At 51.7% G+C, this 25,755-nt stretch overlaps 7 protein-coding genes across 7 annotated transcripts; 4 read left to right on the top strand and 3 right to left on the bottom strand.

Annotated features, from left to right (window-relative positions):
* Positions 1 to 193: 193 nt before the first annotated feature.
* On the top strand, positions 194 to 1,911 carry B0I36DRAFT_249422 (GH26 endo-beta-1,4-mannanase; the record flags this gene model as incomplete). The annotated part of the gene is made up of 5 exons (XM_046150475.1): positions 194 to 314; positions 378 to 636; positions 725 to 1,472; positions 1,535 to 1,726; positions 1,852 to 1,911. The coding sequence occupies 5 exons, from the start codon at positions 194 to 196 to the stop codon at positions 1,909 to 1,911; spliced, it is 1,380 nt and encodes a 459-aa protein (XP_046009586.1).
* A 599-nt stretch (positions 1,912 to 2,510) lies between these two features.
* On the bottom strand, positions 2,511 to 4,469 carry B0I36DRAFT_248708 (major facilitator superfamily domain-containing protein; the record flags this gene model as incomplete). Its single annotated transcript, XM_046150409.1, has 5 exons — positions 2,511 to 3,107; positions 3,186 to 3,618; positions 3,692 to 3,981; positions 4,079 to 4,206; positions 4,271 to 4,469. 5 exons carry the CDS (start codon positions 4,467 to 4,469, stop codon positions 2,511 to 2,513), a joined length of 1,647 nt encoding a protein of 548 aa, XP_046009585.1.
* A 661-nt stretch (positions 4,470 to 5,130) lies between these two features.
* Positions 5,131 to 6,843, top strand: B0I36DRAFT_294323 (uncharacterized protein). Its single transcript, XM_046151815.1, has 3 exons — positions 5,131 to 5,516; positions 5,582 to 5,725; positions 5,795 to 6,843. The coding sequence occupies exons 1-3, from the start codon at positions 5,186 to 5,188 to the stop codon at positions 6,652 to 6,654; spliced, it is 1,335 nt and encodes a 444-aa protein (XP_046009584.1). The 5' UTR covers positions 5,131 to 5,185; the 3' UTR covers positions 6,655 to 6,843.
* Positions 6,755 to 7,459, top strand: B0I36DRAFT_157560 (uncharacterized protein). The gene has a single exon (XM_046148613.1). It carries the CDS (start codon positions 6,855 to 6,857, stop codon positions 7,323 to 7,325), a length of 471 nt encoding a protein of 156 aa, XP_046009583.1. The 5' UTR covers positions 6,755 to 6,854; the 3' UTR covers positions 7,326 to 7,459.
* Positions 7,460 to 8,132: 673 nt separating this feature from the next.
* On the bottom strand, positions 8,133 to 11,489 carry B0I36DRAFT_365941 (heterokaryon incompatibility protein-domain-containing protein; the record flags this gene model as incomplete). Its single annotated transcript, XM_046159218.1, has 2 exons — positions 8,133 to 10,157; positions 11,466 to 11,489. 2 exons carry the CDS (start codon positions 11,487 to 11,489, stop codon positions 8,133 to 8,135), a joined length of 2,049 nt encoding a protein of 682 aa, XP_046009582.1.
* Positions 11,490 to 21,421: 9,932 nt separating this feature from the next.
* B0I36DRAFT_365940 (uncharacterized protein) lies at positions 21,422 to 22,932 on the top strand (the record flags this gene model as incomplete). Its single annotated transcript, XM_046159217.1, has 2 exons — positions 21,422 to 22,773; positions 22,863 to 22,932. 2 exons carry the CDS (start codon positions 21,422 to 21,424, stop codon positions 22,930 to 22,932), a joined length of 1,422 nt encoding a protein of 473 aa, XP_046009581.1.
* Positions 22,933 to 23,520: 588 nt separating this feature from the next.
* On the bottom strand, positions 23,521 to 25,753 carry B0I36DRAFT_376149 (uncharacterized protein; the record flags this gene model as incomplete). The annotated part of the gene is made up of 6 exons (XM_046160428.1): positions 23,521 to 24,803; positions 24,872 to 25,001; positions 25,080 to 25,162; positions 25,252 to 25,342; positions 25,460 to 25,520; positions 25,557 to 25,753. 6 exons carry the CDS (start codon positions 25,751 to 25,753, stop codon positions 23,521 to 23,523), a joined length of 1,845 nt encoding a protein of 614 aa, XP_046009580.1.
* Positions 25,754 to 25,755: the final 2 nt, after the last annotated feature.

Genomic DNA, 25,755 nt, shown 5'->3' with positions numbered 1-25,755 from the left:
AGAGAGCCTCAAGTGATGAGATCTTTCTATTTCATGACTTCGGCCGCCCTGATTCAACTTCAAGCCACCACGATCGATGGGACCCCGCCAATAACAATCGACGCAAATCGTGGAGGTTTTGCATGTTTCTTCCTCGGCAAAGCGAGCGTGACCAAGCATGTGGTGTATTCAATACAGCTATGGGCTTGGTGTGATGTGCGCCCTTGCATCACGGATAGCTGGCACATTTGCGCAAAGCACGACGTTGAAGTTTGAAGCGGAGAATGGCGTCCTTTCGGGCACCACCGTTGACTCGGTCCAGTCAGGATACTCCGGTGAGCTTGATAATTCTGTCACGAACTCTACTGGCACAGTTCGGTGGGCTGATGCTTTCTTAGGCTCGGGATACGTGACTGGTTTCGACACGGCCGGCGATAAGATTACCTTCAACGTAGCGATTGATGCGACAGCTTTGTACGACATCGGTATCCACTACGCGGGAATTTATGGCGAAAAGAAGACTACTTTGGTTCTAAATTCTGGCTCTTCGAACGAAATCTCGTTGCCGGCGACCAGTACCTGGGCGACCGCGTCTGGCGGCCAGTTGCTGCTGACAGCTGGTGACAACGTGCTCGAAATTATCTCGAATTGGGGTTGGTGAGTATGAGCGCCAGAGGAGCCAGACAAATTCTGATCTCAGATCTCCGCGAATCAGAATATATCTCTGACCACAGAAATTCCCCAGGTATCTCGTTGACTACATCACACTCACCCCAGCAGAGGGCCGACCGCCCCACCAGATCACCACGGAGCTCGTTAACGACGAGTCAGGCCCGACTGCCTACAAGCTCTACAATTACCTTATTTCCCTGTATGGAAAGAAGATATTGTCTGGGCAGCAAGACCTCAAGTGGGCGAACTGGATAAACGACACTATTGGCAAGACCCCTGCCCTTCTTTCAGTTGATTTGATGGACTACAGCCCGTCCCGCGTAGAGCGTCAAGGGGATATCTCAACTGCCGTTGAGGACGCCATCGCCCATCACGAGAAGGGGGGTATTGTCTCCGTTTTGTGGCATTGGAACGCGCCCATTGGTCTGTACGACACGAGCGAGAATCCTTGGTGGTCTGGCTTTTACACGCGGGCAACCGACTTCGATGTTGCCGAAGCCCTCGCAAACCCGAGCAGTGCAAACTACACACTTCTCCTTCGGGACATTGATGCTATCGCCATTCAGCTGAAACGTCTCGAGGCCGCTGGTGTGTCGGTTCTCTTTCGGCCTCTGCACGAAGCAGAAGGTGGCTGGTTTTGGTGGGGAGCCGAAGGGCCCGACGCCGCAAAGGCGCTCTGGGGTCTCGTATTCGACCGACTTGGCGAGTATCATGGCCTGAGCAACCTGATCTGGGTGTGGAACTCAATCGCTGAGGACTGGTATCCGGGTGACGACTTGGTTGACATTGTGAGCGCAGATGTGTACGCTCAGGGACATGGCGTAAGTCTCACGTGCCGGTAAACCCCGTTTGGCTCAATCCTAATGAAGCGGCGTCAATACAGGTGATGTCAACCCAGTACCAACAGCTCCTGAAACTCGGCAACGACACAAAGCTCATCGCAGCTGCCGAGGTAGGATCCGCTCCGATGCCAGACATGCTGCAAGCATATGGCGCCGACTGGTTGTGGTTTTGTGTCTGGGGCGATTCCTACATCAACAACGATGATTGGAACTCAATTGAAGTGCTTAAAGAGGTAAACCCCCTTCCTCCCCACCTGTCATTCTACATGAACTCTGCACCTCGACTCACAGCAAATCGCCTGTACGATGCCGTGTGTAAACAAGATCTCGTGCGCTGATATTCCGCCCTCAAATGCAGATATACAACAGTGAATACGTCCTCACGCTCGATGAAATTCAAGGATGGGCTACGTCATGAGCTTAAGTGAGGTTCAGCCTATGCACAAGGAAGACGCTATTGCGCGGGAGATGAAGTATATGCCTTTCCTAGAACGGAGTACGTCCAGCTGATGACTGATTATCAGAAATCATTCAACGCGCCGTGAAGCAAAAGCCGTGACCCTGAACCTGTGATTCAGCCAATGCGCGTGTGATCTGTAGTACATCCCTGCGCTGTGGACCGACCGACTGTGGAGGTGAGCTTTAAACGTTCTACGCTCGTCTGAACTTGGTTGAGCAATGAGGGGTTCAGTGCAATTCCATGCCACCGCCCACTTAGGTGACATGCATGAAAAAGCCGTTCATCTCCCACATTGCCGGGTGCACGGTCTCGATAGTGGCCATCATACTATGCATGGCAAACTCAAGAATAGCGCTCCGGCCGAATTCCATGACGCATACCGAAAACCAGCAACTTGACCTCGGAGCTTAAGTAGTCGGTGGTGCTGTCGGTCGCCAGTGGTACATGAACACAGCTTTGCTTGGGACAAGGACAGGGACTTGGACCCACGATCACCTTGTTCATGAAATTCCTACTCTGTTGAATATATGATATCATCGCTACATTTGGCCATTCTCCTATCGTGTTTGATAAGAGGCTGGTTTGATGGCAGGATGACACTCGTGTAGTTTGCCTCCATACCACATGACGAAGGCCTCCGTGTTGATATCTACAGAGCATAGCGGAACATAACCTTTTCGCCTTGTCAGCAGTGTACCCAATTGAGAGACCAAATAAAGACTTACATTCTCGTGATCCGTGATATCTTCGAAACCTTGCTGCTCGCTCAGTTTGCGCAATTCAACGAGTTCCTCCTCCGTCTTGCTTTGCAAGAACGCGTCAAGCTTGCGGTTCTCGAGGACATATAAAATACGCAAGACCTGGTTAAGCACCAAGTTGAGGATGAAGCCGCACAACATGGCAACTATACCACCGTGATACGAAGGTGCCTCTGTGCTCTTGAAGAACTGAGGGCCAGCGATTTGACCAATGCAATAGCAGACAAAAACCCAGCCTGAAGCGACAGACCGCTTTGTGCTACCGGCGATGTTTGTTGAGAGCAAGCCAAGGATGACCATAAAGCCCACAGGATAGGAACCCAGCAACCAAACACCGGCCAAGCGACCCCATTTGTTGGAAGGGTCCAGCTGGTTGATCAAACACGTCCCTATGATCTACTCGCGAGTTTGTTGGTTAGAAGCACGCGCAAACAGAGGATTGCGACAGCTGACAATCGAGCAGTGGTCACTTACGGGGGGGATCATCGCAGCGGTGGCTACATGCAGACGGGAGTTGGTGACTTTGCTGGCCAAGAAACCGCAGAATAGCTGCGAGACAACCTGGACCGAAGAAAGCGGGAGGTTCATCAATGTTGTCGTCAGAGGGTCGAAGCCAAAGCCAGCAATGATCAAAGAGCCAAAAGCCAGTCCGCCAGACGCGATAGCATTGACAAAGGAGATAAGGCCGAGAACGATGATCTTCGGATCGGTCACGGCCTCGACAACCTGGGCCTTGACAAAGCGCCGAGATTTCGTTCCTGTCTTGTTCTCGACAACACGCTGGATGGCGACCACCTTTTCATTCTCGTTGAGCCAGGAGACGTGAGCTGGAGAATCAGGAACGAATAGCGTGAATATGACACCCCACACGACCGTCATTGCACCGAGAATGAGGAAAATGTACTTCCTATCGCCACCTCTTCGCATTAGTGGGACTGAGAGTCATCTGTCACAGGGAGTCGAATGGAGACGCCACCTACCAAGTCGAAAGGCCGCCGCGGATGTGCCCGATTCCATAGGCCAACAAGGTACCAACGAAGCTACCCACGCCGAGAAAAGAGATCCAAAGCGCCGATCGCCCTGCTTGTTCTTGACGTGTCCACCAAATACCCGTGACGGCAACGAAGCCTGGGGAAATGGTAGCTTCGGTCATGCCTAGAATAAAGCGCACGCTCGCGAGTCCCGCAAACGAAGAGCACGCAGCAGTTGTGAGCAGCACAGCACCCCAGAGGATGATGTTTACACCCAGGAATTTGGCCACAGGGAAGCGCTGGAGAATAGCGACACCGGGATATTCGGCAATCAGGTATCCTAGGAGCTGCGTTTGAGCTTCAGATGCGCCACAGCGAACGGTTGGGGTGCTACACACCAAAGTAAAAGATGGAGCTCGCCCAAGAATACTGCTGGCCTACCAGCCCGTTGTCGGGAATGATGCCGTAGACCGACGAGTAGCCGAGAGACGTCTTGTCGATGAACTGGAGTGCATAAGTGATGCCTGTTCTCGGTTAATACGGCAGCAGCAAAGACCACGCTGTGCATGGGAGTAGGGGAAGCCGTACAGAGGAAGGGCAGGATGCGCATGTCAATCTTGCGGCGCACTTTGCGTGCGCTCTCCTGGTCGAGCTCGCCCATCATCAGAGCCTGAGCCGCAAGCTCGCCGGCCTCATCCTGGATCTTCATGTTGACCATCTGGATGTCCTTGGGGTGGGCGTCATCGGCTGCAGCCACCCCGTGACCAATCTGCTTCTCTGAAGGCATGTCGAAAGGCTGGTGAAAGCGAGGCAAAGAGGTCTCACGCCTGGGTGAGCCAAACTACTTAAGAGGCAGCGGATCTGCAGCCACGGTCCGTTCGAGGAGAACTCGATAAGTGGAGGACACGGTCAGGTCCTGAAGACAGGGTTGCAGCCATTATTAAGTCCCGGTCAAGTCTGGAGAGGCTCTGCTTGTCGGTTGTGTGCCTGTCTGCGTTATCTCCTCGCTCACTCCCAGGCACCGGAACTCCGTCCGATCTAGATTGAGCTGAGTTGCCTATTCCCAGAGGACGCCGATATGAGGGCGTGTGGGCCAATGAGCGGACTTGCTCGGTTGCCACAACGGCGACGGCGACCCGGCTAGGATCAAGGGTTATCTTTGCACTGTCGGGACTTGGTGTGTTAGCGGCCGAGGAGCCATCCAAGCGTTGTGCGCGCCGGAAGCTGGCGGACGGCAGCGGGCTAGTCACTGATCCGAACTACTGGTTTTGGCATGTAGCGGAGCTGGCCGACCATGGCGGCCAATCAGGACCCGTCAGGACTCGGCCGCAGGCTGCCGACAACGGCGTGGGGTGGGGCGGGCGTTGCCAGTGTCGTATTGCTGCGAATCGGGGCTCGGCCGACCCTTGGCTTGAACAATGTCCTGAAGGTTGCTCCTCCAGGCTTAACTTTGAACAACGCAGCAGCGACCATTCTGGCTCGCAGGTGTTTTGTCCAGTCAAGATGCAGCTCACCGACGATGACTTCGTCCTCGTGGCGCTCAGTGATGCCCAGGACCAAGGCCAGCCAGCATCTTTGCAGTCTGATTATCTCGCCGAGGTCACTCGGGCCGTTGAGGAGGCTGCAGAGGGGTTGTGGACGGTCAACAAGGCCATCCACGACAACCCGGAGCTTGGCTACCACGAGTTCAAGGCGCACAGAGTCCTCACAGACTACATGCAACAGCAGGGAGGATGGACAGTTACTCGCTCAGCATATGGCTTAGCCACGGCGTGGACAGCTGTCTATGACAGTGGGCGTCCAGGGCCTGCCGTATCCTTCAACGCTGAATACGGTCAGTCTCATGGGGAGGGTCACAACTGGCTCTGCCTCGTTCTAGCTGACAGAGAAGGCCCACAGACGCCCTCGAGGGTATCGGCAATGCCTGTGGGCACAACTTGATTGCCACCGCGTCTCTTGCTGGCGGGCTGGCGACAGCAGAAGTCATGAAGCGCCACGACCTTAGCGGCAAAGTCGTCATCTTCGGGACGCCAGCGGAAGAAGGTAAGCCCCGATCATCCAGTCCTGCCGTGAGGCCGTTTATCTCTGTATATGTCTGATACCTGTTCTCAGGTGGCGGCGGTAAGATCAAGCTCCTGGAGGCTGGGGCGTATCGGGACCAAAAGGTCGACATCAACCTCATCTCGCATCCCGGGATTGTCGTGGACAGCGCCATAATGCGCACCGCGGCGTATACGGCATTCCGCGTCGAGTACTTCGGACGCGAGGCGCATGCTGCCGCCAGCCCATGGCTTGGGATCAATGCGCTTGACGCGCTCATCACAGCCTATTCGGCGCTGTCGGTGCTCCGGCAACAGACGATGCCCGGCGATGTCATTCAGGGCAACATTACGCACGGGGGAGTGCGACCAAACATCATACATGCCTATGCTGCGGGCGACTTTGTTGTGCGCGCCGACACCCGGGCGAGGTTGGAAGAGCTGAAGAGAAAGGTTGATGCCTGTTTCGAGGCTGGGGCCCTGGCTGCGGGTGCGAGGCTCAAGATGACGACGAGTATGAGCTATGCAGACCACGTACCGAATCGCGTGCTGGCTCATTCGTACCGGCGCCACTTCAACTCGCTAGAGCCGCCGGTGCAAATACCCGACGACGACGAGGTCGACGACATGCGGGGCAAGACGAACGCAAGCAGTGACCAGGGCGACATCAGCTACGCGATGCCCAGTCTCAATGCGGGCTTCTCGATCCCCGCTGGACCTGAGGGCAATGGCCCCCACAGCCCAGACTTTGCGGACGCAGCGGGCACGCGGGTAGCCTTCGAGAGAGCGCTGAGGACCGGCAAGGCACTGGCAGGAACTGCCCTGGACGTGCTGGTCACCAAGGGACTCCTCGAAGAGGTGAAGAAGGCATGGGCAGATGACATGAGGCGTGCTTCCCAAGCATCTTCAGTGATCTTGCCAGTTGAGGCGTGACAGGAGTGTGCGGTGATTAAAGTAGCGCCGACATCAGGGCACGCGCCCACCCCGGCCTGGGGACCTTGTACCTTGCGTGGCTACAGGGATGTCCGCCACGGCCCACACCGTGCAATATACCTGTAATTGACAAGTATGCCCCTTGACCCATGGGGTACATGTTTGAGCGTCGACGAGAATCCCAGGTCATCTACACATGAATGCTGAGGTACAAGCGAAGCCTACACTTCAAGGACCTGGCTCAGACCGAGCTTCACGAGACCGCACGCAGAGCGCGCAAACAGGTAGTCACTACATGCTGTGTGGCAGTCTACCTGACATTGCTTAACGGCCGGCAAAATGCGCAGCACCAGTGTATCGCCCTATGCGGCGCTCGTGCTTGCACTTATCAGTGGCCGCCTCTCCCTTACATCCTTGACTTTCACCACCTCTGCCCGAGTCACAAGTCGACTTATGGCAACAGACACCAGAGGGAGCGAGTTGAGCACAAGGCAGTCTCTATGGATGAGCAAGTGTTGCTTGGCCCGTGCCGCCTGTCCTCACGGCTTCGCCTGCGCCTACCCATGCCATTCTCAGTAGGAGAGGAGTCACTCTTCGGTAAGATGCCCATTGTCATCTATTGCCCAATGCTGAAATCTCCTGCCGTCGTCGTCCTAACCGGCCGCTTTTGACACTTGTTTAATGCGTGGCACTGGCTGCATTCTCTGGCGGATGCCTCAGTGGGTATGATTTTATGCCATGCCTTTCCCGTCGCCAACTCATGCTCCTGTCGTCTACATTCCTCTTAAGATCCGCAAGCTGTGAGCAGCCATTGCTGACTTGGCAGTGGGGGTCGCCCATGGCATGGTCACTGCCCCCAGCTTAAGGCCGCGGTCGCGGGGACATGCTGTCCTCCGATGCAAGTTTGCCGGGTTCAGGATCTGGGCCGTCTCGATGGTGCTAGGCTCCGCTCTCAGCACGGATAACAGATGATGAAGCATAGAGACCGCAGGAGCTGTTCGTCCGAAAGGGATTGCCTTGGATATGGCCACTTTGTACTCGGTTCGGACACATCATGGCCTTGTGCTGAATCGGCGAACTTTTCATGAGGACGTCAACTTCATCCATGATTACTTGCAGGCAAGCTACCCGGGCGAAGCATTGTAAGCGGGTTGTATCAGCCGGACGGCATGTCTTATCGAAGCACAGTCTACACCGCTGGCGGTCATCAAGCAGCCCACGATGTCCCGGGAGTAGTGGGAACATCTCATAGCGGAACGGCACTGCCCGCGGGTTATAGCTTCGCTGCTACAAGACCATCAACTTCCAATAGTGCTCATTTCCCCCAAAACTGGGCGAGACATGACATCGATGGTCATTGCGTGCTATACTCTACAGGAGAGAGGCCATATATTCACTTGGCATGTCGGATTTTGTTATCCCCAAGGATAATATGCTCGCCATGCTTGCATTGACTTCCATGAGTACGTTTGGCTAGCTCAGTGCAGCACGAACGATGTTGTTTCAAAAGCGCCAGACGCCATTGCCTCACCATGCATGTACCCATCAACATAACAATCGCCAACGAGCCTGTATTCGCCATGACCACCTTCTGCGCGAAGCAAGACAGGTGTGTTGCAGCCCAGCGGAACACAAACGACATCGCCAGAATCCATAAAGCCGGTTCCGAGGCCCAGCATGCCGCTCTGTGTGATGAAGAAGCACCTGCCCATCATGCGCGAGCCACAGTTTACCTGGAGTATGCCACGTCTCTCGTCGGGTTCCACTCCAAGGTTGGTCATGGAGGCATACTCAGACAGCTGGCGATCGAGGGCGATGTAGGGCAACCGATCTCGGAGCAAGGAGGCATAGATGTGATAGCAGATGCTCGTCCAGTCGCCTTTTTCCCTAGAACTCTTGCTCGCCTGATCGGACTGGCCAAGCCGCAAGGTACGGCAGAAGGCGTCGTGGATGCGGTCGTCTCCGTAGCGATCCCGCACCTTGGCATTGCCGAGCATCTTGGCTCGCCAATGAAGGAAAGCCATGAGGTAGTCATCGAGGGTACACAGGGTGCCGACAGCGATTCCATGCACGGCGACTGTGTCAAGCTGCAGGGCCGTCAGCTTGAGCCTCGACCGCTGCTGGAGCAGCTCGAACTCTGGCTTGCTGTCGCCTGCAGCGGAAAAGTCATAAGACAGGCCAAGGGCACCGGTCTGGGGGATGTGGGACCAGTCGGGAACCCAAGTGGGAAGGGCAGCGTTGCCGGAATGGAGAGGGAAGTAGATGGCCTCGCAGATGACATCAAGACGGTCCGAGTGCAAGAGGAAGTCGACGACATTGGTATAGACCTCGCGGACAGACGCACTGTAGTCGATGGGGAAGTCGGCGCCAACATGTTCAGGGAGAATGCCGAGGATGGCAAACACCTTGTCGCGGGGGTCGGCCGAGAGCTTTGTGCGGCAGGTGTGGAGGACATCAAGGAGGGTTCGTGGTCCGCCGTCCTGAATGGATTGGAGGGCGTGGAAGCTCGCAGGGCCACGCGAGCCAAGGACGCGAGCGTATGAGTGCAGCGGTTGGGAGAGCTGGTGACGGGCTGAGGAGCTCAGACCGGACGGATAGAAGTAGTTGAGATCGGCGGCGTGCTTCGCGAAGGCCTCTGATGCAGTGATGAGGTCCGCCCAGGAGACCTCGTCGCGGCCGCAATAGACCGTCTTGGCCGTGGCGCTGAGCACCTCCTGCACCACCCACAGCCGCTTCCAGTACGCCCGCTCAAACAATGCTACCAGGGCCGCAAAGTGTGCCCGCAGCTCCCGCATTGATATCAGTTCCCGCATGGCTGCCGCCGAGCCCGCCGCTCGGACCGTCCGCCGCACCAGGCTGATCGCCAGGTTGCTGTCGTCTGCTTCCGGGCCTAGCCAGATGGCCACTGACTCAGCCTGCAAGAAGATGCTCGTCATGTATCGCACCTGCTGCGACAGCTCTGCCTTGTCCTGCTGGTTGATGCACACCGCATCTGCCCACACATATACAGACTCTCGGGGCCGCCTCAGCCGCCGCAGCGCTCCGTATAGGCTCGTCGTGATTTTGTGCCGGTGGCCGTCGACCCGGATCTCAGCCGTGTCGTCCCCGTTACCCCATGCGTACGATAGCGCCATGTATTTGGGCGGGTCGTCCAGAGTTGTGTTGATGAGCTGGCACTTGATAGCCGACATGCTCTCCGGCAAGAGCCGTAGCAGTCGGAACTCAGCCCCCTGGAGTCCCCGGTACACGTACGGTGTGCCCGGAGCTACGGTCGGCACCGAGCCCGACGAGCCTCTCGAAGGCAACGAAGGGCTCAAGGAACCGGCGACGACGCGAGGGCCTACGAGCCCACGGTCCCGCTCGTCTGGAGTGTCGCGAAGACTTGCCATTTCCTGGCGCGGGTCTTTGCTCGGCTGCACCTCAATGATGGGAACTGGCAACTTGTACAGTACAGGCCGGTCCACAGCTACCCTCTCGCTTCCACGCTGGGGCTCATTGTTCTGCTGAACCTCAGCGTCAGCATCAGTCCAGCCATCGTGCTGGGGTCGTCGTTCCGAAGACTGGAAAGAGTCTGCCGACTCTGCAAGCTGTCTTGAGTGACTGCCAGAGCGGCCATCTGTCGCTCTAGAGCCCCTTGCCTCGTGAGGCTGTCTTCGAGCATTCCGTTGACCTGCAGGCCTGGCAGGACCATCAGTAGTGTCGGTAGACGGGTAGCGCCGACTGGCGGCCCGCGCCGACTGCGATCGCCGGAGAATGTCTTCGGGCTCGGCTGCAAATGCCGTTGAACCTGGTTCATCGACTGCAACTCGTTGGCTTTGGAAGTCTGAGAAATTGGCATCGGCCCTGTCACTTTCTGGGGACAGGCTGACTCTTCGCCTATGCTGTCGCACGGAAGCCCGCTCCGCTGCGCGAAGGATGCCTTCCCGCTCTGCTGCGTGTGTAGCAGATGCTCTGTCCTCATTCCGCCTTCGCCGGCTCGGAGACGACTCCGCCGGCACTTCGAATCGGACCTGTGGCGGCGCAAAGCGAAATCCCCCCTCCAGACCCGAGCCATCGGGAGGATCTAAACTGTGGCCCAGCGGAGGGGCGTACACAGGAGTCGGTTCGTTTGGATTAGAAAAAGCCCGCGCCCTCGGGGCGCCTTGGTAGCTCCTTCGTCTTTCCGTAGATGGTCCCCTTTCGTAGTCACCGCGTGCCGAAGATGGAGGCTGACGGACATCCCGTGTCGTATCAGCATAGTATCGATAAGGATAGTCATCATAGTACCTCAATGGGACCTCATTATCCAGTCTTGACCCATCAGGTCTCCTGTGGCGACGTTGGCCGTCCATTCTTCGTGTAATTATGTGCGTTCTGTTTCCTGCCGAGGGTGGCTAAACACAACCCGTGTAAACCATCTCCGTCAAGGAGCACTTCAGAAGCACGGTTCTCAGCAACGTCTTCAGACAGGGTGTCGGTAAATCTCGAGCTTGCCGTATGGAGGGAGTGAAGTCGGGTCACGTCAGATCGGCCAGCGGGCAAGGCTGGCTGGCGACTGAGGGGCTATCACAGCCTGGCAGGGCCAGCGAGCCTTCCGAATATGCCTTATGCAAGTACAGGGGTGTTGATGGTGCTATTTATTGGCTCCAAAACCTGCGTCGTGCTCACTTTCGTGGACTAAGCATACACGAAGACGACTGAAGGAGGACTTCAACAACCCATCACGCTTGCATTTGCTTGCGTATGACGATACGGTAGTAGACATTCCTTTCTTCCGAGGCACCCCCTGAAGGTGTCATCATGCCAAGGGTGGGTCTGTCTAGACAACTTACGCCCTTAGCCCCAACAACAATCATGGGCAGGCAGTCTGCCTGCTTCGCACTGCAAGAAAAAGCACTCAACACCTTATGCGTGCTGGTGCAGGGCAGTGAAAGTTGTTTGTCTCTCTTCGCTGGGCTGTCATCTCTCTTTAGGTTTGCATAGACAGTCAACAGAGCCACGCGTGCTTTCGTTGCCTTCATCTCGCGCGGTTCTCACTGCACCCCTATTTCAAGTTTGTGATGATACAACAACGATTTCATGCATGTTTGCAGGCATTTTTCGTCATCGGAGAGAGGAAATTTCCAAAATCACCTCACTGTAACAGTAATTGCAGCGAACGTGTAGGTCAGATAGTCATACTTAACGTCAAAGGCACAATGGTACTCAGGGGGCCGCATAAAGGCCCTCGTCTGGCGCTTCGCATAATCTCCAACCATAGGCCGGGGTTTAGCGTGAATTGATCCTCACTATTCCGCTGAGCTAGCCAGCCACTCTTGTCAATGCTGGTGCGCTTCATTCGGCCATTTGGTGAGAATAACCCTCTTGGTGCAATCAATAAACTGGGGCTCTCTCCGTTCATGCAGGACATCGATTGGGGATACGAACGAAGATGCCTCCTCTCGACAGCCGCGAATCAGGTGTTAAAATTTCCTCGACACAGGTCCAGATTCGTATTCCTTCATTGGCCGAAGAGTGTGATGTATCTAAGTGGCGTACAACCTCACGTGTGATTGTCCAAAACACGCAAACCATGACTTGCAATATGCTCGAAGAAAACATCTTAGCTGCAAACAATCATTGCGTCCAGTAATACTATTATTGTATATCAAAATATATGAGGTCATGAATGAAGGAGGCTTCACCACATCTCATATTGCAAGAAGCTGCGCAACGAATAGTAGTATTTGTCAATTGCTGCAACAATTCTCAACAAAAGCCCGATGCTGCAAAATCGATATACAAGCTATTATTGCTAATCACCAGGGAGGGGGGCAAGCTTTTGCTTCTGAGGCAAAGGTTTGTATATTTTAAGCTGGACGTGCTAACCTGGATATTCTAATGCTTGCATTTCTTCAACCGGCCTACTTCTTCCCCCTCCTTGGGCCCATTTGTCCCACGCCAGTTAACCGAGTCTGCCAGTCCGCTTTTCTGTAATCAAACCCTGGATGTTCAACAGGGCATTGCGATTCGTAGGTTAGTAGGGTTATTTGGGGTCGTTGTGTTTATGGGTTGTGGTTCTAGGCAGAGGGGCTTCTGTCTAACGCGCATTTCTTGTGGCTTCTGGCCCCATGTCTTCTCAAATTCGGGGGGAAGGGGGGGGGCATGTGTTTTCGTCCGATAGTTAGGTGTTAGGGAAAGCGTTTGCTTCTGAGACAGCATGATGACCATGATCTCTTTGAGAGTACGCAGATATGAGGGCGTCATCCATGGCAGTTTTCGTTGATAGCAGCCAAGATTTAAAGACTAGCGATTTATATTGTGTGGTCGATGTCACGCGTCCGGAGTGTCTATTCCATACGTGCATCATCCTGGTGCAATACTGTTGCGATACTGATCATCATCAAGATAGTCAAATGTCGATTTAATAAGTGCTTCAGTATATTCATCCATTGGCCGCAATCACAAACAGCACGTAGACATTGGAAGGTGGCTGAAGACCTAGTCTTATGTCACCGATGGCTGGACGATAGAGCATTGTAGGAGTCTGCAATAGATTTGAAAGCGCTATCCATCAATTTACTGGCCGATGTCAGTACTGCTATCTACTCCTTTCATCTCTAGCTTCAACAACTCAGACTGCCAGTAAATACAGCTTGGAGTATAACTAGTTACAGGGGGTTTCATCTGACATAACGTGAAGTTCCTCCTTCGTACAACAATAAATTGGAGCAGGAAAGCCCAATTGCGGAGTATTGACAGTTGAAGAGAAGAATAGATCATTCAACGAGAAGAAAAATAGGTCTGTCGACACCGTCAGGTAGGCACTTACTGAGGTGATGGTGGGCTTCGCAGGGAAGGAAACGAACAAGCGATGAACATAGTAGAGATGCCGACATATGGTTAAGTGCTGCACCGAATCCGTCAGCTGAGGACAACAAAGATGAGAATACCTCACGAAAGTCTCACGAATAATGTATCGACGTAGCATTAGCCATCCCTCCCCTGAAGATGCACTCAACATCTCTACTCTTTCACACAGATATGACCTGAAGCAGAGATGGATGGTTTAACTTGCTTGGACTTGGCCGGACGTTCGTACTTGTCTAAACTAGATTTTGCCCTTCGTAGTGGATTTAGTCCATTAAGAACAGAACTCCCAATTCCGAGACTTGTTGAATTCATTGACTGTGTCTGCAGTAACTTGGACTCTGTACAATGTTTGAAGGGCGGTAGAAGTAGAATCGATTATACTGCAATACACTCGTGACGTGTAATACGTTTGAGAGGGGCCACTACTGTTCATTGCTTGGGCGTTATAGCTCCAGGATATATCCTATGAACGATGGTGAGTGTAACGTGTCGGCTTTGAGCCCGCATCTGGAGGATCTGGAATGATATCTCCAGTTCTCTTTCAACGACAAACCAGCGTGGCGCCTAAAATGCTACAAAGGCGTACTGCGACGAAATGATACTCTATGAACCATTTTCTGACCGCGTTGAGGAACTAGCTCTTAATTGAATTACCGAAACGAAACAGGCCGTCCGCCTTCCTTCCAATGAACGAGGAGCCAAAAGTGGAAGGATCTTAGATCCAGACCGAAACTTCTCTGCCTGCAACTGGGTCTACGATACCGCTCAAAAGAACTACTGCCCTACCTTCTTGAAGCATGCCAATAAACGTTCTAGAATGCATTCACAGTAGTGGCGAGACGGTGTATTGGGAGAATACATTTGGCGGGATCAGGAGGCGTGGGTCTCAAACACTTTTGAATAGCTCAACTATAGTGACACGTTCAGCGCAAAGCAAACAATGTCTTGCCTCAAACTCATATGATTCGTAGATACGCCCCCAAACTTATCCAGATATGTGTGGACTGATAATCAACCACTGAAATAGGCGCAGTAGAGGGAGAATCTCAAACATAAAAGGGGCACAAAAGAATTGATTTTTGGTACATGGCCGGTTGTTAATGTTCATAAGACGCCAAGTTTGAGGTTCAACCCAACTATGCTGCGGCGGCGCATCCTGGCTGTATTAATGAATGGCATCATGAAGCTTGCAGAACACATTGAGGTAGGCGTGATATTTATCTTATCATTAACGTAGACTTATCTTTCGTTCGCAAGAGTAGCTGACCTTGGCATAAGGTTGGGTACCGAGCCCCGCAACCTCCGCTCGCGCATCGCTAATAGTCTTGAAATGGAGTGGCTAGCCTCGTCACGCAGGAGGTGTAGAGTAATAGAAACAAAATGCTGCCCTTTCTTGGTCTATAGGGAACGTCAGCGATAGATCGAAGCCAGGCGATCAAGTAACCCTCAGACATGTCGGGCTTAACTGAGCCCAGAAAAGGAGGCTGTGGGAGTTACCGCTATTATAAGTACTAGTGTGAGTATAGAACGTCTCGGCAGCACCGGCCCGTTCGTGTACTGCTCGATTGTTACCATCATCACGCCAGCCGGAGTCGGGCCGTTCACGGGTATTAAAAGTTTTCCTTGTATGGCGTTCACGAGAGCGAGACGAATTGAAATAACAAACTACTCATCTATTGTTATTACTACTACTCCTGCGGCACTTCGTAAAGGTTAGCTGGACAAAGCAACCTGCAAGCTCCGGCCGCCCGACCATAATAGCTTTTAACTGTACCATTGGAAAGGCACTCACGAGAATACAATGGGCTTCTGAACTGAGGTGAAGATAAACGAAGAACTTAATGCCGGCCTGTAACTAGGTGAGCACAATATAATCTATCTAGCTGCCCCGGACACCGAACTAGGGAAAATGTATCTTGGGCGTACCATATAACTAACGCTGGAGGTGCAATTACATGCTGTTAACGTTATACCTACAACTTATGTACCTAGTACTTTCCAGGAAGGAGATATGACCGCTAGACACCTCAACCTTCTTTCGATAGTATAGCTTAATTACTGAAGAGGCTAGCTATCCCTCCACACGCAACGAGAACCTCGCTACTTTGTGGCCATTGTTCTCCGAACTTGACGAGCCGAGATCCAACTTTCAAGCTTACTTATCGTCGTACTATCTGTCCTTCGTAGACATGCTTGCACCTACTAGCAGTTATTGCAAATGAACAAGCCTAGCTGCTCTGTACGTACTCCTTGTTTTGAGCTATATGTGAGTGCTCCGTGAACTGAAATTTTGAATATATGTCTCTTCATTTACAAGGCGCAAAGCTTGTACTTTCACTTTGAATACAATTTTACCCTTAGAGAGAGATACAGTGTGGGTAAATTGAAGATATGCTAATGTAGATATGCTAATGTTTAGTGCGGCTTCTGATGGATTATATGCTTACAAGACTCATTGTACTGCAAGAACGGAAGGAAAAGCAAGATGCAGTTAAGAACTGCGTCCTTCAACACGCTAATCACCTGATATAGTCATAGTCAGACGACTGCATCAAAGGGGCATGAAGCTGGAAACCCTGTTCCTTTCAACCTGCTTTCCCCCATCTTTGACTAATTTTATCGAAGCATCGATGTTCATATGAAGTGCTCCAATGATGTTCGGCGAGATCTTTCAGATTCTTAATAGCTGAATATCTAGTGTTATGAGACTGATCACCCTTCAATCGGGATAATGCGCGTAACCTGACTCTGATAGTTTTGGACAACTTATTAAGGTGTAGAAACAAACTTCATATATCGTGATGCTGTACTCTTTGTATGTAACAAGTATCTACTACCAGTGTTGCAGTATCGTAAAGTATATATAACGTGAGTAATCGTGTGAATTTCTTTAATTCTCTGTTTGCGCTGGTTCTTGAGCATTTATTCCTTACTGTCTTCGACAATGGCAGATTCGTCCCAGCTTTCAAATTGCTGGATAAGGCTAGAAAGTGTGCGTGGTGCAGCAAACAAGCAGTGATGCTCTATATAAGTTGAAGTTGTAGTTGACATATCTCTGCAGTTCCATGATATCAAAACCTCACTACCTGCTAAATTTGCCATAGCCAGACGAAAAGAGACTACGGTGCCCCGTACATCTATATCTCTACCATGCGGCTACATGGTGAAAAGAAATGAAGAAAAGAAATACTGAAAAAGTAAGTAAGAACGGCACTGCGATTGTTGTCACGCCTCATCTCTATTCACAACTTAATTGATTGACATACTCCAGAGCATCATCTTTGTACGACATATATTCTATTTCTATTGAGTCAGTGCTATCAAGTAAGAATAGTAGGACCGATTGTCTGTTTTGATATATGAGGTGTCCCGAAATTCCGCCTCTCTCTCTGTTGATCTAAATCCCCTAATCTTCTGATCACCAACTCAAATTCAAGAACCTATTTCAAATCCCATCTCACAAGCGCTCCGAATAGTCCATCTAGTTATGTCTCCGATATTGAAAACTCCTAATAATACCGACTTGATTACCATATTATAATCCACGACTCTCAATTGCGATACAGGTTCACCAAAGACATGACCATTGGATATGTTGAATGCGTACGAGATCTTTTTGCTATCTAGCGTCGTTTGTCGGGACGTTAGTCTCAGAAAGAAAACTCAAATGAAGAAATTGGACTGGATGAAGTAAATATATGATAGCAGTGGAGGGATAGACTGAGTGGATTTGTGCGCCTGGAGTTTGGCCTGGAAAGAAAAGCGGCATATTCCATACGCCCACGAGTTGGTTATATGATGCTTAACGTTATTTTCTCGTCTGGTGTTGTCCTTGTTCTTCTCAGTATCAGCTTGGGGATGACGACAAGCATAATTTTATTTGCTATTAAAGTAGCCAAAACAATACTAAAATCATGCCATAACCGGCAAGCGATAAATAATCATATCATGTCGCTTTGGCTTTAGAGTCTTATCACTTATTGGTAATAGTGCACCTGGACCCAATAAAGGAGATAGCTGTGAAGTCGCTGAAAGTCTATCACGTATTTCAAATTCTATTAGGCTGGGGCAAAACATGTGCTGCATGTTATTGTCGCCTATAATGAAAATGGCTTTCACCATTCAAGCCGTATTGAGCAGAGAGGGCATTGGGGGTGCCGGACTGCCCTACCTAATGGTCGGGAAGGGCTCATTATGTGGAAAGTGTACCTCATTTTTGGCCCTGCGCGCGCTCTATACCTGAGTTCCATTATGCCTTAACCTGGTAGCGGGGCAATTAATGCAGCATATGATGCTTACCTAGAAAGTAGCCTTATATCATGCGCATGCACATTATACATATCACACATAGTTAAATAATGTTGACTTCGACCCATTCACTGCCTCCCGTCTCTGCCAGCTTTTTTTGCATAAACGTCCACATAGTCGTGTTCATATTGCATAGAGGAAGACCATAGCGATCCTTTCAGAAGGCTCACCTCGCATAAAAGAGCATTCGTTGGGTGCGACAGTAGTAGAGTACCAACTCAGTCGGAAGCTATGGACGTGTAGTAATTACTCTCGGAATAAAATGCTAGCATTAACGACTTAAGTCGTTTCAGAAGGAATGCATGCAGTGAAGCTATGGATGTCATGTGATGCCTACCTGTCGGTCGTGTATGGTTCTTACTCTGGTACCATAAGGTTCCGATGGACTTAGAACGTCTGAAGAGCATGCAACATGTTTGTCACAAGGTTCTCTAGACAACAGCTTCGGGATATATGAATCCCACCGCCTTCCCACTTTTCGATCTGAAAAGCGAGTTAGCACTCCACAGCTATCCGCTGTACAGCTATTCTCCTAGATAAGTGCCATCTTCTTCTACCCACTATGCACCATCGTAAACTTGGGATTAATAAGAACTGCACAGTTACAATAATAGCCCTCTACTTTCGATTAAACAGAGCTGGACAGTAACAAACCATGGAGGCAATTGACTCTCGTTCCAGAAGGATTTAACAACATTCTCCTCGTAGCATCAGGCATGTACTCCTATTTCGAAATTGGATCGTAGAGTTCGGATATATGTGCATGTCGGTGCGTGAGCTTTGTCATTTATTGTACCGCTGAGAATGCGCTATGGAACGTAGCATCTTGATGATCCAGCATCATATAGATGTAAACGATGTCGCAAGCGAGAAAGAAACTGAGTCGAGTACGAAGTTCTCAGCAACGAAAAAAGTCTATTTTTTAATGACCCTGTTTCGAGATGTATGGGATTAGACAATTGGATTGGTGGCTGAGCGATTTGTCTTCATAGAGCTGATTTCATCAGCTTTACTTGCTAAGCTGCCAAGCTACTTCTAAGATGCTTGTGCCCGTGCCCGTGTCCGTGCCTGAGATGATATCATGGGCTTTCCATTGTTCAATCCTAGTTTGAAACGCGTGGGTGGATTCGATGTTACAAAATTCAATTGCAGAAGTCGGAGAAACGGTGATTAGTCTATTGGACTCAATGCTGGTAACTAAGTTCTGCATTGTCCTTCCAAGCACAACCGAAAGAAAGGAATGTCAAAAGACCGACTCGGGATGCCAGGAAGAACATGCGCTGTTAGTCAATCGCCGCTGTTTTGTAGTATTCTGGGATTAAGCATTGCGATCAGCCAAGAGAAAGTATAGCTCGTTCTTATCTTAAGCATCATGACTCCTGTCTGGTGAGATCAAGCAATCAGGGACTAAGGCTGAATTCAGCACTATGGGCGAGAAATAATATATGCCTTTGAGTGGACGTCACATCCATACATAGCCTCCCAAATTCCAGAGACTGGCATATTATTAGAGCAGGACTTACATGATTTACTCTTTTAGCACACGAGTCAAATGAAGCACCGGATCGGTTGCGTTTGGTCCATCTCCAAAAACAAACGTTACACTTTGCTTTGAACATCATTTAAATTCAGTACACATTATCAACTGCTATATTCTAACATGACAGACGTAACGCTGGACAAGGATACATATATTAATATCTTCCACGTCGTCGTGTCAAGCAGCAAAATGCACGAAGTATAGCAGGCAGTTCTTGCGACTAAGTAGTAGGCCAGTTTGACCAAGATCATTCAGACAATGCCGAAACTGCTTTGAGCTGTTGATAGCGCTGCTCACTCCGGAGTGTGCCAGACCTATTGGAGATGTGACCCATTACATCTTCTGCTCGAACACTGCCTGCCCTACAACGTAGAGAACTCAGAAGCAGCAGTATTAAGCTCTGTCAGAGAGATGCAGCAGGGATAATAAGCAAGGTGGTGTAGGAGCAGAAATTCTCTCTACCAACCGACAACCAGAGTATGATTGCCAAATGCAGTCGAGTTAAGTTCAGAAAGTCGAATATCTGGGAGCAGGAAGCAATCTAGAATCAACTATGAGCAAGCCAAGGAGAACAAGTTTGGCCATACTCAGTCAGAATTGCAGAACGTTTCAAGTGTATGGTCACTGGATTGATGATACTTGATTGAGAGTGAATTTTTCTGACCACCAACTGAAGTGGAAAATAGTAAGAGTTCATACCTAGGGTTTCCAAAGGGCAGTTCATGCAAGGTTTAAAATATTAAGGTTATGGTGATCGCTCAAAATCATCATCCCTGATATCGCTGATACTAGCAGGTTGAGTAGAGAAGGGATTCCTCCAGATCTAAGAAGAGAAAGCTCCATAAGTTGTTGAAGAACACCAGCCCTTCTTCAACTGTGCACTGAGCCGCCGTGTGATTGCTCCGATAATATGTATGATATGTGAGATAGATCTTCAGCTCGCATGCCACTTCTTGTTACTAAGTGCCGGTACCTGCGTAGCCATGCTCACGGTGCGCTGTAGCAAACGTGAGCAATCATTGCAACATCCAAGGTAGCAAAATACCATCAGCGTGTCGCATTAAAGATAGTTAGGAAGAACTGTTACCATCGCTCGCACCTGGATTTGCATGGAAGTCTATTGTGCATATTCGCAGTGTTGTTACCTACCAGAATATGGCATTTCGAATGTGTTTGTTCACTATTTCTATAAGAGACAACACGCATGAAAGTATCCTGGTAGTGCTTAGTGGCCGACTATGATGCACCAACAAGTCCTGAGTTGGTGACCATTCTCAGAAATAGTGTATGCCGGCTGGAAATGGGGCCGTCGGTCGGAGCACAGGAGTGTCCTCATTCGCGACTTGCACTTTGCAATGAACACTGAGTGTTCGTTGTGTAGTTAAAAGCCTGTCAGAACGGTGACCAGTATTCCTCCCAGCAGGGAACATTGTCTTATGCCGACAGCCAAGGACAGTGCTCGTTGTTGCGCTGTGCTCGTTGAAAGACCGTGGGCCGAGGAGTACTTAGTTCCCTTCTACAGCTGTATCTCAATATTTGTGGTTTTCCCGAAGGCCATGTCTGCCTGGATAAGTCGATGGCTACAAGAGGGCTGGGACGATGTAATTGGCGAGTATTCTCCTGCTTTAAGCGACTGGCTGAATCCAGTAGTAAGTATATGGACAATGAGCAGGGAAGGAGCATTTACAGCAGCCCGGCAGCTTTTGTGGTGGGTGAGTGCTACCTGAGGCTGTTGACATCAATTTGAGACTATGTGGAACGTGAAGCAACATTCTCGAGCAAAGATGGATCTGGAACCTCTGGTTGGAAACTGGCCAGCAACCTAGTTAACAGGTCAACCTTGGGCTTTCAAGGTTACCCCGAATAGGCCGTCCCAGCCCCGGCGTAATGTGGAGACCCGGGGAAGCTTAACCCCAAAGCTGATATGGGTTGCGGGCCGGTGGGAGCCGGGGTCTCCGGGCGGGGTTGGCACTCTCTACACTTCCGAGGTAGGGTGGCGCCGTCTCTATCTGTGCGGCCGAGCAGACCCGGTGACTTGTGGGAGATCGTCTTTCATCACAAACTTGAACCGCATTTGTGGTCGGAATCATGACACGGAAGATAGGCACATGCTTGCGTCAGAGCTTCCGCTGGCAGCAGGCTCGGGGTCTCTCGTTTACCCCCAGGATCCGAGCATCGAATCCATTGCTTGCACCATCGGGCATCTCCATCAATGCCGGCCGGCTAATGGAAACACTGCACGAGTCCTGCGCGTGGGGTGCTGCGTACTTCGCCGATGAACCCCAGGATGAGAGCAGGGCGAGGTCTGGCATGGCGCGACTGGCGCTGTCAGACGAGGACGCGGCCGTGCGGGCCTGGCTCGCTCGGCAAGTCGAGGCGGTCGGGTGCACGCTGGTGACGGACAAGATGGGCAACATGTTTGCACGCATGGCTGGGTCACGAGGGTCGCCGGCGCCGATGACGGCGATGGGCAGCCACCTCGACACGCAGCCTCACGGCGGCCGCTACGACGGCATCCTGGGCATCGTGGCGGCGCTCGAAGTTCTCCGTAGCCTGCGCGAGCACGGCCGCCGGCCCGAGTTCGACATCGGCCTCGTGAACTGGACAAACGAGGAAGGCGCCCGCTTCCCCAGGTCAATGGTCTCGTCGGCTGTCTGGGCAGGCGACATCTCTCTTGACGACGCCTGGGCGCTTCCCGACATTGCCAATCCGGCCGCCACCCTTGGTAGCGAGCTAGCCCGCCATGGCCTTATTGGTTCCCTCGAATGCTCCCACGATCCCTTGCGAGGATTCCCGCTAGCTGCCCACTTTGAGCTGCACATAGAACAGGGCCCGGTCCTCGAGGCAGCCGGCCGTAGAGTCGGTGTCGTCAAGGGCTCGCAGGCCTATCGCTGGTTCACAGTGCAGGTCACCGGCCGCGCTGCCCACACGGGCACGACTCCGTTCGAGATGCGTTCCGATCCCGTCCTTGCTGCTGCTAACATGATTGCCGCCTCACATGAGGTCGCTCGCTGCCATGGCGCCCTCGCCTCCACCGGCGTCCTCAAACTACCGGCTGCCTCATCCACCAACACCATCGCCACTGCAGTCACCTTTACACTCGACATCCGTCATCCTGACGATGATGTTCTCGACTTGGTCCAGGCCGAGTGCTTTGAAGCCTTCGACAAGGCCTGTACAAGCCCGGGGGGGAAGTCCGTCGATCTCAACTATACCCTAGACACAAACTCACCCGCCGCCCACTTCGATATGACCTGCATCCGAGCCATCGAGATGGCCGCCGAGAATCTTGTGGGGTCCGATGGGTGGCAGCACATCACAAGTGGCGCCGGCCATGATACAGTCTGTACCAGCAAGGTATGCCCTTCGGCTATGATATTTGTCCCCTGCAGGGACGGCGTAAGCCACCATCCCGAGGAATTTTGCACACCGCAGGACTGGTAAGTCCCTTGCTTCTTTGCTAAGCCGTCCCGAGCGACTCGGCCAGGGCTTTAATTAGGCACTCTGCTGACATTTGCCGTATCAATAGTGCTCTAGGCGCTCAAGCCCTTCTCGAGGCAGTTCTTCACTATGACCAGATGAGAGTGCATGGTATTTAAAGTTTTGCGCTGCAAAGTTGCAAAGTCCCCCATTCGACTGGATTCGAGAAGGTACTTGGTGAGTAACCCGTGGACAAGCACACAATAATTCAAACGAAGACAAACCACAATTCTTGCCTCGGGCCGATGCCCAAACAGATCACAAGTCTGTCTAGACCAATTCCTTCCTCTTTCTTCTTACGAGCCCATTGCCCTCGTCCGAGCAAGTGGTCTATACGCGTAAATTTGTATGGATCTGACAAATCCGGAAAGTCAACATTATCAAATAAGCCCTAAACCACACCCATCAGTAGACACCGGCGAAACCCGATGTTTAATGTTGTGACAACGTACATGCATTTAGGCAAAGACGACCTTTTCTTCTGCTATATGCTGCCAGTACTCCAGGTGTGACATTTTACCAGTAAGGCAAAATGGAACATGCTCCTCTTTCTAGCGGGCTTTACATCGGTCATATCTAGTGCGACACCAGGAATATCCGCCACGACGACGAGAGAATACCTCCAAACATAGAAGAGCCGCAGTATATTATACAAGCCTTTGTGCCGATCAAATTGTACCACGCTAGCCATTGAGGGCAGCGTATCCTCATATTTGCTCGAGAAGCTGCCTCACGTGCACAGCCAGCTCGTCAAGAGATACATCGCGGACCGAGCCAAGACGACGGCACTGTACAGAGCACGTACGGTTCTCTTGCCACGTCCGTCCAAGCACGACTACGACGGGATAGCCCACAGCATCAGCGTCCTTGACCTTCCAGGGCAGGGACAGCGGCCTGTCATCTAGTAAGACGTCCAAGGCAACGTCGGTAGTGCTCCTCGTTTCAGACAAGCGTGTAGCAACAGTGGCAGCATCTTCTGCATACTCTGGGAAGGGCACCACGACAACCTCGAATGGAGCGATATGTCGAGGCCAGTTTAGACCCTTGTCATCGCTAAGATGGTCTGCGACAGCCCCAATGATCCTAGACACGCCAATACCGTGGCATCCCATCTGCACAAATGTCCGCTGAGAGACGGCTCGATCCGCCTCACCAGGAATCTGAACCTGAGCGGAGAGCGCCTTGGAGTATTTAGTACCGAGATGAAAAGTGTGTCCCAGCTCGATCGCCTTCTGCACCCTCAGCGACGGCATTGAGCATTTGGGACACGAGTCCCCATCGTGCATTCTAAGTACGTCGATTTCATGAAAGCCATCGGCACAAGACTCTGCCTCCATCTTCGGCATTGCAGCATGCTCCAGTGACTTTCTCATCGCCGAGTCGGAGAAAGCGGTCGCTACTCTAGGATCGACAATGTGTACTGCCCGCAGTGGAGGCTGCGATGCTGCCTTGGAGGCTGCCGCCATCCCGGCATGCAGTTTGATGCCGGAATCCAAGGGCACAACAGTCTTGATGATGTGCATATTGATGTCCAGGGCTGTGAGCAATCTGGGCTGACCCGTATGCTTGTCCTCGACGCTGGCAGGAAACCACACATGGACCAATTGCTTTCGGTCTTTCGTGATGCCACGGAACAACATCATTTCTGCGCTTTGAACAACCGCTGTCGGGGCCATAGTAGCAGGGACTGCCATCTCTTCATTGGCCACGTAGTCACATTCGGTACAGCTGATTACGTGGTCTTCACCGATAGACGTTGGTAGATGGTACTCGTGGCTCAAGTCTCCGCCGATGTCGCCCGAGCTGGCTTCCGCCACAAGGTATGGCAACTTTAGTGTGTCGAATAGCTGGGAGTAGGCTTTGCGAACCTGCTGATAGGTAGCCAAGGCAGCTTCAGTTGATACGTCAAACGTGTAGAGGTCCTTCATTGTGAATTCGCGAGAACGCAAAAGTCCCTGACGAGGTCGCAGCTCATCTCTATATTTGCGTCCTACGTGCGTGTTAGTGCTTGGGACGATGCAGGATGGCTGCTGCGTGGAATGGATGCATGGTGATTACCTATTTGATATAACCTCAGCGGCAGGTCCTTGTACGAGTGCACGACACCAGCGACAAGTAGCGTGATCTCTTCTTCATGTGTTGGCGCTAGGAGTAATTTGGTAGCTTTCCTATCCTCAAGACGGAGCAGCTGAAGAAGACAGGTTAGCGTAATGGATGAATAGATCGATCAATGGCAACGTTCGTAATAGCCACAGCGACCACGAACCTCTGGACCATAGGCTTCCAAACGACCTGTCTTCTGCCACAAGGCTTGCGACGACAGAGATGACAGAGAAACTTTAGAGGCACCTATCCACAAACACGTCAGTGGGCACTCGTCATAATTTGGGGGGTAAGAAGATGGCGCCAAGAGTAGGAAGACGACAAAAGATACCCACCGAGTAATGCCATATGGTAGTCGATCAATTGTTCCAGTTTATTCTGAACCCGCTGAGCCAGAGGCAGCAGATGGAATATTCCTGGCTGGCTCTGTATATGGCCAGCTCATGTTAATTGCACAAACCCTCGGTCAAAGGTTGACGTGTGTCGAGGAGGAGTAATCGTGAGTAAAACCCGTGGACTAGAGCTCCAAGGTTGAATACATACCTGTCGAAGAAAACCAGCTCTAATGAGCTTGTCGAAAGCATCTACCAACCTAGGTATAAGACTACAGCCAACAGGTATAAGTGTTCCAATAACGTACTAACCTTCCTGCTTGGCTTTTGCGTGTAGGCCGCCAGTCGGAATCCAGAAGCGTGAAAGGCGCGTATACCGCTCGGGAGGAGAGAAATACGTTTGCGTGAAAACGCGCGTGCGGATCAAGTTGCGAGCTGCAGTAATTCCATGCTGCTGCGGTCGGCATCCGGCCAAACTACCGCCCACGGAGGCAATACTCGGCATTT

The sequence above is a fragment of the Microdochium trichocladiopsis genome (genome assembly GCF_020744255.1).
Source record: "Microdochium trichocladiopsis strain MPI-CAGE-CH-0230 chromosome Unknown B0I36scaffold_8, whole genome shotgun sequence".
Classification (NCBI taxonomy): Eukaryota; Fungi; Ascomycota; class Sordariomycetes; order Xylariales; family Microdochiaceae; genus Microdochium; species Microdochium trichocladiopsis.
This window is presented reverse-complemented; position numbering and strand designations above follow the sequence as displayed.

What these genes read in the sequence shown, in the direction of transcription:
- B0I36DRAFT_294323 (XM_046151815.1), top strand. Translation starts at nt 5,186, where the DNA reads ATGCAGCTCACCGACGATGACTTCGTCCTCGTGGCGCTCAGTGATGCC. An exon ending in ATCCTTCAACGCTGAATACG is followed by an intron (nt 5,517 to 5,581) that starts GTCAGTCTCATG and finishes GAAGGCCCACAG; the next exon opens with ACGCCCTCGAGGGTATCGGC. An exon ending in CGGGACGCCAGCGGAAGAAG is followed by an intron (nt 5,726 to 5,794) that starts GTAAGCCCCGAT and finishes ACCTGTTCTCAG; the next exon opens with GTGGCGGCGGTAAGATCAAG.
- B0I36DRAFT_157560 (XM_046148613.1), top strand. Translation starts at nt 6,855, where the DNA reads ATGCTGAGGTACAAGCGAAGCCTACACTTCAAGGACCTGGCTCAGACC.